The sequence below is a fragment of the Mirounga leonina genome, unplaced genomic scaffold, assembly GCF_011800145.1.
Source record: "Mirounga leonina isolate KUSES-001 unplaced genomic scaffold, KU_Mleo_1.0 Mir_175, whole genome shotgun sequence".
Taxonomy (NCBI): domain Eukaryota; kingdom Metazoa; phylum Chordata; class Mammalia; order Carnivora; family Phocidae; genus Mirounga; species Mirounga leonina.
Window position 1 is genome coordinate 1,143,140 of NW_023270453.1, and position 12,472 is coordinate 1,155,611.

General features: G+C 35.3%; 1 protein-coding gene across 2 annotated transcripts in view; it reads left to right on the forward strand.

The window, feature by feature from the left end:
* DNAJC1 (DnaJ heat shock protein family (Hsp40) member C1) overlaps window positions 1-12,472 on the forward strand; it is a 226,520-nt gene that overhangs the window by 106,100 nt on the left and 107,948 nt on the right. For both annotated transcript variants that reach the window (XM_035021500.1, XM_035021501.1), the window contains one exon: window positions 6,760-6,923. In XM_035021500.1, the coding sequence (XP_034877391.1) occupies window positions 6,760-6,923 (164 nt within the window). The remainder of the gene's footprint in view (window positions 1-6,759; window positions 6,924-12,472) is intronic.

Sequence of the window (12,472 nt, forward strand, 5' to 3'; positions counted from 1 at the left end):
AAAGCCACCGTAGCAGGGAGAGGGAGGGATGCCGCATAACCCCTGGGTAGATATGGAAGTCTAGGCTTCCCATTAGCCTGGGTTACCCCTACCCCTATCATTGACTTTACAGGGGAAGGGATCCTTATTACCTCTCAGCAGGAAAGAAAGTCTTTTTCACATCACCCTGGTAGGGAGATTAGGGTGCCTTATTACAGCCTCACAGTGGCAGAAGTCTAGGCTTCTCATTAGCCTTTGCTGGCAAAAAAGGGTTGGTCACAATTTTGTCCCTTGTTTGCTTGAAGTGTAAATCAGTTATTATCTAAGCTTGTCTTACTATGCAAGGAAACCAAGGGTACTCACCACCTTGGTGTTCATCATGTCCTGTCATACCTAGCTGGCCTGTGTTCTCTTCAAAAATCAGTCTTCAGTGTTTGTTTTATATGTAACATTTAGGGTCTTTCCATTTTCTTAGTGGGGGGAGTATGGAAAAGTACTTTTCCTCCATTTTTCTAGAAGTGGAAATTTTGAATTTTTTAAAGTGATTTTTTAAATGCTTCTTTACAAATGCATCAAACACTTGCAATTGTGATACAGTACCCCAGAATTAAATATAAACAGCTACATTTACTTATTTGCTTCTTTATAACTGATTCTCTATAAGAAGGCAAAATTAGTACTGATGAGGTGGATTCTAGCTTATGTGTGTTTTCTTCAAGCAGTATTTTGGTGTTCAAAATAAAGAAATTGAGAGAAGCTGAGTAATGTGACATACTTCATAAGGAGTCAGTTCTATGACTTGTTTCCCTTTTATGAAAATATTTTGAAAAACAAAAACCTGGTCTACAAATTTGGGCTCATATGGTACTCTGGTGACACCATCCTAGTTTTTTGATAGTTTTATATTAGATTCACCAGTCACTTAAATTACCAATTGTCTAATATAGTATCGGGACTTTTAAAAAAAAAAAAAAACCACCCATCTTAAAAGCCTGGCAATATACAGGTATGTAAGCAGTATAAGGTAAAATATAGTAGTTAGATACCACATAATTTCTAGTTAAGGTAATCCTTTTTAACTAGAACTGTTCCCACAGTACTGTATTCTTAATGTACATTATTATTGGTATATACTAAATTCACAAACTTGAATGAAATGTGAGAATCAATAAATGATACTACTCCTACCTTCAAAGTTTTCTGTTCATCTGGAAATTTTTTTATTGGAAGGGGAAATAAAATTCTTAGAAAATTATGTATTAATTTGTTCTACTTTAACCTTTTCCTTTAGTTGTTTCACCTGGTCCACATATGCATTTTAGGGCTTCTTCCTTTCTCCAGAACTCCCCTCTTTGTATCTTTTGTATATTAGGATAGTAATTTTTAAGTACTACGTTTTTGCACAGTTCTTTACAAGTTCTTTATATTCTAGGTACCATTCTAATCATTTTATATGCTTTAATCTCTTTACTCCTCATTAACAACTCATGACATGTAGTATTACCATTGTTCCCATTTTACAAAACAGTAAAGGACTTTAAGCAAAAGAGCTAGTAAATTGCAGAGTCTGAGTTTTAGTCCCAGATCTGTCCACAGTGAGAGCTTTTTCATTCATTCATTCATTCATTCATTCATTCATTCATTCACTGTTTATTTAGCACCAGATATTGTCCCAGGCACTGGGAATTCAGTAGTGAATGAAATAAAAAAGAATTTTTGCCCATGTATGTGGCGCCTGGGTGGCACAATAGGTCAAGCATCTGACATCTGATTTCGGCTCAGGTCATGACCTCTGAGTCGTGAGATTGAGCTCTTATGTAGGGCTCCATGCTGAGCATGGAATCTGCTTGAGACTTTCTCTCCCTCTTCCTTTGCCTTCTCTATCTCTCAAATAAATCTAAAAAAATTAAATAAAAAAAAAAAGAATTTTGCCCTCCTAGAAAGAGCCAACAAGATGAGTAGTGATAAATGCTGAAGTAAAAAGTATCAAGGAAGAGGGATGGGGAGCACATGTATATATATACGTGGATGTGGCAGGCCTACTGCAGGGACAAGGAAGGCCTCGGTAATAGACATTTGAGCAAAGACCTGCAGGAGGTTAGGGAGTAAGCAAGGCAGGTGAGGGAGTGGCTTTCAGGTAGAGGCAACAGATGAAAGGTTTGCATTTTTTAGGAACAGCAAGGAGGCTGGAGAGTATTAAAATGAGGTCAGAGAGATGATGAATGGGTGGGGATGGGAGGCATACTCACTTAGAGTAAGAACTTGGATTTTACTCTGGAATGGGAAGTCCTAGGAAGGTTGAGCAGAGGAGTGACAGGATTTGATACATGGTCTAAGAAATCTGGCTGTGAGGTTAAGAACAGACTGAAACAAGGACTTGATACAAGGAGACCAACCAGTTGGGAGTTGTACGACTCCAGACAAGAAATGATGATGGCTTGGATCAGAATGATAAAAGTAAAAAAATGGAATTCTTACGTATTTTGAAGTTAGAAACAAGATTTCCTACTGGATTTCATACAGGATGTAAGACAGAAGGGGAAATTGATGACTCCAAGGTTTGGGACCCCAGTAGGTCGAAGGAATGGGAAGGAACTATATTGGAAGAAGCAGATGGAAGTGAAGGGAATTTTATCAAGAGCTTAGTTTAACACATAGTTCTATCCCTCCTTAATATTTAGAGCACATTCCTGTACAAGTCAAGATTTCATTTCAGCAACTGTGCTGTGAGATAGGTAGAGCAGATACTTCATTTTACAGGTGGAGACTTAGAGATAAATAATGTGAAGGAAATACTAATGTATTGGTGAATGACTAAAGATATAGAACCTAGTTTTTCTGACTTCTTGTTTTCTCATTTTTCCACCACTTTTCATATTAATGACATGATTTCAAATCTACTTACTATTCTGATAACTTTTCTGACATAATCTAGTTTTTCAGTTCTGGATTTTAAGTATAGTGCTCAAAACTGATTAAAACTTCCTTCCTTTTCCTCTTCCAAGTTACATTTCATTAATATCTGCTGCACTATTGTCTGAGCATTTCCAAAGAGAAATTCTCTGTGCCTGCTAGAAAAAGAAGGTAATAACAAGATGTTATGACTTTCTCAGTTTAAACTCTTTTCTACTCTTTTCAAAACCGTAGAGGTACAAGTGTTAATCAAGACCCAAAGAACAGGGGCACCTAGGTGGCTCAGTCGGTTAAGTGTCTGCCTTCAGCTCAGGTCATGATCCTGGGGTCCTGGGATTGAGCCCCACATCGGGCTCCCTGCTCAGTGAGCCTGCTTCTCCCTCTCCCTCTGCCTGCCGCTCCACCTGCAGTGCTCTCTCGCTCTCGCTCTTGCTCTCTCTCTCTGTCAAATAAATAAATAAAATCTTTAAAAAGAAAAAAGAAAAGACCTAAAGAAAATCCTCAGGTTCATGGTCAAAGAGCCCAAATTACTATTCAGCAAATGTGTCTTAGGATAATAAACACTGTTGCAATGTGTGACAGGAAGTATTTGATCTAAATGGCTGACTTACTAGTTGAATTGTTTAGTGTAAGTTTCCAAATATATGAGAAGGTTACTTATGCCAGAGTTTTTTGTTTTTTTGTTTTTTGTTCCTGGACCCAAACTCTGCGTCATTTTGTTGAGTAAGAGCACTAAATGGAAGGACTCCCTTAAAATGATATTTGGCTCATTTCCAATTCCTTTGACAATCATGTTGAATACATTTTTCTTTTGAGAGGAAACCATTTCTCTTCAGTCACTAGACACTTAAAGTATCATGAGTTTTACTTCTTTTTTGATTTGTTTATTTTGGATTTTGTTGTTTGATTTTTGTCGTTATTGTTTGGTTGGTTGGCTAGTTTTTGCTTCTAGCCTTTGTCAGGCTTGTCATTAAGAAAAACCAATCTATCTTAACTTGAAGACTATAACTTACTAAACTTTAATAAGACTTACTCTTCCAAGGGAGACAAACCATAAAACACTCTTAATCTCAGGAAACAAACTGAGGGTTGCTGGAGGGGAGAGGGGTGGGTGGATGGGGGGGTTGCTGGGTGATGGACATTGGGGAGGGTGTGTGTTGTGGTGAGTGTTGTGTATTGTGTAAGACTGATGAACCACAGACCTGTATCCCTGAAACAAATAATACATTATATGTTAAGAAAATAAAAATTAAAAAACTTACTCTTCTAGCAAAAATACTCTATACCTTTTATTTAACTCAAAAATTTCCCTATAAAATTCATCATGCTGCTAAAAAAATCTTAGATTTGTGTTTCTTTTTTTTTTTATGTTAGTCATCATACAGTACATCATTAGTTTTTGATGTAGTGTTCCATGATTCATTGATTTGTGTTTCTTGGATGAACTATAAATAGGGATGTGTTTATAATGCCAAAATTCATGATAGCTGGGCCCATACTAATTATATAGAGTTTACTGAAACTAGAAATTTGCAGGAAAGATGAGGGTAGTTAGCAAATAGAAGTCTTTTTTTCCCTTAGACATGTTTTGAAAACACATTTTTTCTAACATACGAAAGATTTTGCCAAGCGCAAAATGTTAGATGCTACAGTCTTAGCCTTGTATTAGTAAAGTAGTAGCAAGAAATCAGTGAATATTTATAAGCTGTGGGTTTATTGGTTTTAGAAATTGTATTTTCAGATAGATTTATGTTATATAATCTTTAAGTTTTGTTTTTATATTTATACCTACAACTTTGTAAAAATATGTAAGTATACATTCATATATATTATTTATTTTTTAGTAATATGTTCCTTCTCTTTTCCTTCATTGTCTCTATGCTTCCTCTTTTCTTTATCTCTACCCCCTATGTACCTTATAGACATTCATCCATATTTTTCTCCGTGCTTTTATAATGATATTCAAATACATTTAGATGAATATATATATACAGGCATATGTAGAGGTTTGAAGAGGCATTATTTTGTTTTGCAAATAGAGAATCTTACATGCTTTTCTCCATCTTGCTTTTATTACTCGAACTCATGAAAATCTCTGTAAGTCAAGTGGTATAGCTCTACTCCAGTATCTTTTGATGACAATTTAACATTCCTTAGTATAGATACGTCACCAACAATTATTCAGTCATTTCTGCTACTAATATACATTTACTATGTTAACAGTTTTGTATCTCTATGAATAACAAATGGTCGTACAGACATACATATATACCCATGTACTTACATACAATTACATTTTAATGCTTTTACTTCTGAGGGAATTGCTGGAGAAAACATTTTTTTTTTTAATCTTAACAGGTTCTCTTAGATCACTTCCCAAAAAGGCTACAATATAATAATTCACATTTCTACCACCAATGTAGAGATGGCCCTTTCCCTGCCAACAGTAACTTTTATTAGATTTTTAGATTTTTGCCCATATGATAGGTATAAAATCATGTTATTAATCCAAACTGCATTTCTTTAACCTTCCTTTCAAATGTATCATTTCTCTCTTGATTTGTTTATTCTCTCCTTTATCTTTTTATAGCATCTATATTTCCGTTTTACTTAAGATTTCCTCATCCTTTAAATAGTACATGTAGTTTTTTTAGATTTCTTTTTGCAAGATGTTTATTATTTGGGTTTTTAAAGTCAAGTCTCTTATCTAACTGGAATTATTTTTGTGTATTTTGTAAGATTCTGTCCAATTTTCTTTCAACTGGATATTCAGTTGTGCAAGCATCATTTATTAAATCCTTTTCCCACTGAATTGAAATGTTTATGGAATCTGTGTTCTAGGAATTTATATATTTCTATGACAATATTGTATTCATTTTACTACATCAGCATTAGAGAATATGCAAACACACATGCACACACAATGGTGGAGATATGATTATAAGAAATTTGACTATGGAATTTGACTATAGCAATTAAGAATGGAGTTGCTTCTCAATATTGACTCTAATCAAAAGGGCTTTAATGAAGAGGCCAGTTGATAGCCATCTATTAATAACTACCCCTGGTGCCATCAGATTAGATTTTGCATTTGTTAAAATATCGAAAAGATGAATCTATATACTATTTATCAAGAGCCACTTTTGCACCAAGTAGTATGTTAGGGTTATATCATTTTCCATATATCAGCTTTATAAGATTAGATTTAGCTTTCTCTTACAGATGAGAAAATAGACACTTGTTCTAAGGGTTAAGTTAATTGCCCGATATTATGTCACTATTATGACCAGGCTTTTTTCATTGTGTTAGTATGAAACGTTTCATAAAAAGTACTTTGAAAACTAAAGATATATACAAATTGACATGGTGGTTATATCGTGATCATCTCATCATTAGTATCTCTGAGTTTCATTTAAAAACAATGCAGTAGCTAATGCACAATAAAACAGCTAGCTATTTATAGCAAAGCAATTGTAATTTTTTTTAACCCCCTTCACGCATTTCTCCCACTCCCTACACCCGCTCTGAAAACCACCAATCTGTTCTCTATATCTGTGAGCTGGGTTTTTTGGGGTGTTTTGTTTGGTTTTGTTAAGATTCCCCACATAAGAGAGATCATACGGTATTTGTCTCTCTTTCTCTCTCTGACTTATTTCACGTAGCATAATGCCCTTGAGGTCCATCCATATTGTTGCAAATGGCAAGATTTCATTCCTTTTTACAGCTGAATTATATTCCATTGTATATAATTCTATTTTGATGAAAGAACAATATATGCTTTTTCAAGATTCAGTGTCTGAATAAAATGTTAAAAATTATTTTCTTTCTTATCAAACCTCAATAATTTATTCTCTTAAACATTTTTAGAACAGAAGAAAGTTAAAGTAAAAAAACCAAAACCTGAATTTCCTGTATATATGCCTTTAGAAAGTGCATATATTCAATCTTATGATCATGGAACTTCTATAGAAGAAATTGAGGAACAAATGGATGATTGGCTGGAAAACAGAAACAAAACACAGAAAAAACAGGTAAGTAAACTTTAAAAAATTTATTTTAATTGAATAAAATACAGAAAAGTACATAAAATATAAATATACAGTTCAGTGAATTGTCACAAGGTGAACCAAGTTAACTGTTGCCAAAATCAAGAAGATATAGAACATTGCCATTTGTCCAGAAGCCTCCCTTGTTCTTCCTCCTGGTCTCTACCTTCCTTTTCTTCCACAAAGATAAAATGATCCTGACTTTTAACATCATGGGTTAGTTTTACCTGCTGTTTGAAGTTTCTAAATGGAATCACCCTGTTTTAGTCCATTCAGGCTGCTATAACAAAAATATAATAGACTGGGTGGCTTACACAACACACATTTATTTCTCACAGTTCTGAAGACTGGGAAGTCCAAGATCAAGATGCCGGCAGGTTCGGTGTCTGGTGGGGGCCCTCTTCCTAAGTCATAGACCGCAGTGTTCTCGCTGTGTCCTCACATGGCAGAAGAGGTGAGAGAGCGCTCTGGGGTCTCTTTGACAAGGGCACTAATTCCATTCATGAGGGCTCCACCCTCATGACCTGATCATCTCCCAAAGGCCCCGCCTCCTAATACCACCACATTGGGGGTTAGGATTTCAACATAGGATTTGGGGGGAACACAAACATTCAGTCCATAACACATTCCATATGTACTCTTTTGCATCTGCTTTCCTCCATTTAGTCTTGTATTTGTAAGATTTGTCCATTGTTGTGTGTAGCAATAGGTTGTTCATTTTCATTAATCTGTAATAGTTGATTTAGAAATATAGCAGAATTTTTTTTGTTGAAAATTTTATTTTTTCCAGTTTTTGGCTACAATAAATAACTGTCCTATGAATGTTATTGTACTTTAGTATGCATATGTGTAAATTTCTATTTTGAAGTTAAGTTGCGGTAAAGCTCAACTTTCCTTCTAAACAGTTTTTTAAAATGTTTTTATCAACTTATACTTCAGCAGCAGGATGTGAAAATTCCAGTTACTCTACATTCTTGCCAACACTTGGTCAAGTCTTTTGTATTTTAACCATTCTGGTAGGTATGTAGTGAAATCTAATTATGGTTTAATTTGCATATTTTTTTATCAATGAGATTGAATGAACACCTTTTCTTATGTTTATTGGACCCTGATAATTTCCTATGTGAAGTCTTTTCAAGTATTTTTTTAATTGGTTTGCCTGTGTTTTCTAATAATGATTTGTAAAGAGTTCTTTATATATTTCATAAATAGATCTTCTGCACATATTTTATCCCACTCTGGCTTGCCCTTTCACTCTCTTAATGGTGTCTTTTGATTGACCAAAGTTACTAATTTTAATCATCATGCTTTTCCTTCCTTTCCATACTTAGTGTTTGGAAGAAATCTCTTCTTACCTCAAAGTCATAAAAATACTACTAAATCCTCAGTCGTTAAGTGTCTGCCTTCGGCTCAGGTCATGATCCCAGGGTACTGGGATTGAGCCCCACAGCCAGCTCCCTGCTCCGCGGGAAGCCTGCTTCTCCCTCTCCCACTCCCCTGCTTATGTTCCCTCCCCTACTGTGTCTCTCTCTGTCAAATAAATAAATAATATCTTAAAAAAAAAAAATACTGGGCGCCTGGGTGGCTCAGTCGGTTGGGTGACTGCCTTCGGCTCAGGTCATGATCCCAGGGTCCTGGGATCGAGTCCCGCATCAGGCTCCCTGGTCAGCGGAGAGCCTGCTTCTCCCCCTCCCACTCCCCCTGCTTGTGTTCCCTCTCTCGCTGTGTCTCTCTCTGTCAAATAAATAAATAGAATCTTTAAAAAAAAAAAATACTACTAAATCCTTCTATATGCTTTAATGTTCTGTTTTTCACATATCTTAGATCAATAATCTGGAATTTATTTTTGTGTTTGGGTGAAGTAATGTTTAAATGTAAATTTTTTTTCAAAAGTTTGCCAAACCAGCTGGCTCACTTAATGAAAATACTGCTTCCTACGGCTCTACAAATACCATCCTTATTTAAAAGAAGTGTTCATAACTGTGTGGGTCTGTTTTCAAGCTTTCTACTTTGTTCTGTTAATCTACTTGTACATCTTGCACCAATACCATACAGTATTAATTATTGTAGCTTTATAATAAGTACCTGGTGCAATAATTTTCCAACTTATTTTTCCTTCTATAAGATTACCACTTTATGTTTTCATATAAATTTTTAAAGTAGCTTGGTCATTTTCCACGAATTGTTCAGCTGAAATACTTAATTTGGAGTATATTGAATATATGTAGATCAATTTTTGAAGAATTGATATCCAGACAGCATTGATTCTAAAAACCATGAATAAATCCATTCATTTACATATTTAAAAAATTTTTAATAATGTGTTACAACTTTTTGTATGTACATATTGCATATTTTTTCCTTGGACTTATTCCTGCGTATTTAGTGTTTTTAGGTGACACCATAAATGATATTGTTTCTTAAATTTCACTTTCTAATTCTATTTGGTGTTTAGAAATATAATTGATTTTTGTGTAATTATCTTCTATCCAGCAACCTTGCTAAATTTATTTTTCAATTCTATTTATCTGTATATTATACTTTTATTTGTGCTAATTAGGATCTCTAATACATGTAGAATAGAAGTGATGATAGCAAGTATCCTTGTTTCATTTCCAATCTCAGAAACTTCCATCATTGAAATTTATTTCATCATTGAAATTATTTATTAAAATTTAATCATTTCATTATTAAATACAATGTATGTTGCCAGCTTTTTATAGAATTTTTTATTGAGATATATTTCACATAACATAAAATTCACCATTTAAAAGTACATACACTTTGGTGGTTTTTAGTCTCTTCACTATGTTGTGCAACCATTACCACTATCTAATTTGAGAACATTTTCATCACACCAAAAAAAGTAAAATAACCCTCTACCTGTTAGCAGTTTTAATTCCAGTTCTCAGCCTTCCTCTTCCATGACAACCACTGATCTACTTTCTGTCCCTATGAATTTGTCTATTATAGACATCCCATATAATTAGAATCATGCAATATGTGCTCTTTTGTGTTTGGCTTCACATAATGTTTTCAAGGTTCATCCATGCTGTAGCATTTAACAGTGATGATGACACAGTTTCTATATCTTTATTCCTTTGTATGGAACATATTGTCTTTTTTCTTTGCAGGCCTTGTAATTTTTGTTGTTGTTATTGAAGACCAGATATTATGAATATTATAACTTGGCAACTCTAGAAACCAGATTCTGTCTCCTTTCTAGGATTTGTTGTTATTTGGTCCAATTATAGTTGTTTGTTTAGTGCTTTTTTGAACTAATTTTATGAAGTCTGTATTTTTTGTCATGTGTGGCCACTGAAATCTGTTTCATTAGCTTAGTGATCAGCTAATAATTGGACAGTTTCCTTAAATGCCTAGAGCCCAAAATTCTTCCAGTCTTTGCCATGGTTTCTGTGTATGTATTGGACATTGCCTTCCATACTCAGCCCAGGCGGTTTACAACTCTGCCTTAGCCTTTACTTTGTGTTTCCAAAGACACTCAAGGTCATCAGGTAGTGAGAACTTTTGTCATTTTCAGGTCTTTTCTGAGCATGCTCACAGCTCTGAGCATGCACATAGACTTCTAGATTCCCAGGAATGTCAGAGCATCCCATTCCTCAGCCTTTCCTCCCAAGCTTTTTGGTTAATCTGTTGTTTTCCCAACTGTTTTCTGTCACCTCAGTCAGCGGTGGCTAAGATATTAGCCTGTAAAAGTTTTCAACAAATGCCTCCAAGAGGGGCGCCTGGGTGGCTCAGTCGTTAAGCATCTGCCTTTGGCTCCGGTCCTGATCTGAGGGTCCTGATCCCGGGGTCCTGGGCTCGAGCCCCGCATCGGGCTCCCTGCTCCGCGGGAAGCCTGCTTCTCCCTCTCCCACTCCCCCTGCTTGTGTTCCCTCTCTCATTGTCTCTCTCTCTCTGTCAAATAAATAAAATCTTAAAAAAAAAAAAAAATGCCTCCAGGGAAGCAGCTTTAGAATTAGGCCAGTTTTGAGTTAGGGAAAATAAAGACAAGCTTTTTGAACCTGTATTCCAGGGAGCCACCAGACAGGTTAGAACAAATAATTATAATTCTTTGCAAATTAGCTCATTCTGCACCTGCCATGATTAGAAATCAGTTATTATTTCACAAGCGGTGATGAGCTGTGGAACAGGGGATAGGACTGGGGTCCATTAAAGTGCCACAAAGTTTGCTGTGCTTTTTTTTAATTGAAGTATAATTGACATACAATATTATATTAGTTTCAAGTGTACAACATATTGATTCAACATTTGTGTATATTACTCTATACTCTGTACAATAAGTCATCATCTGTCACCATGCAATGGGGTTACAGTATTATTGACTATATTCCCTATGCTGTACTTTTATCTCTGTAACTTATTTATTTTATAACTGGAAGTTTGTACTTCTTAATCTTCATCTATTTTGTCCATCCCCCAACTCCCCTTCCCTCTGGCAACCACCAGTTTGTTCTTTGTATTTAAGAGTCTGTTTGTTTTGGTTTTTAGATTACACATATAAGTGACATCATATGGTATTGTTTTTCTCTGTTTAACTTATTTCACTAAGGATAATTCCCTTTAAGGCCATTCCTGTTGTCACAAATGGCAAGATCTGATTCTTTTTTTATGGCTAAATAATATCTCATTGTGTGCACGTGTGTGTGTGTGTGTGTTTTGTGTGTGCATCCCATCTTCTTTATCGATTCATCTATCAATGGACACTTGGCCATATCTTGACCACTGTAACTAATGGTACAGTAAACTCAGAGTGCATATATCTTTTTGAATTAGTATTTTCATTTTCTTTGGGTAAATGCCCAGTACTAGAATTACTGGATCACATGGTATTTATATCTTTATGTTTCAAGGAACCTCCATACTGTTTTCCGTATCAACTGCACCAATTTGCATTCTCACCAACAGTACACAAGTGTTCCCTTTTCTCCACATCCTCACCGTCACTTGTTATTTCTTATCTTTTTGGTACTAGCCATTCTAACAGGTAAAAGATGATATCTCATTGTGGTTTTGATTTGCATTTCCCTGATGAGGAGTGATATTGAGCATCTTTTCATGTGTCTGTTGGCCATCTGTATGTCTTTTTTGGAAAAATGTCTACTCAGATCCTGTTTTTTCATTGTAATGTTTGGATTTTTTGGTGTTGAGTTGTATAAGTTTTTTGTGTATTTTGATATTAACCCCCTATGGGATATATCATTTTGCAAATATCTTCTCCCATTCTGTGGGTTACCTTTTGTTTTGTTGATGGCTTCCTTTATAGTGCAAAGCTTTTTATTTTAGGGTAGTCCCAACAGTTTATTTTTCTTTGTGTTTCCCTTGCCTGAGAAGACATATCCATAAATATGTTGCTAAGACCGATATCCAAGAGTACTGCCTATGTTTTCTTTTTTTTTTTTTTTTAAGATTTTATTTGTTTGACAGAGAGAGAGACAGTGAGAGGGGGAACATAAACAGGAGGAGTGGGAGAGGGAGAAGCAGGCTTCCTGCTCAGCGGGGAGCCCGATGTG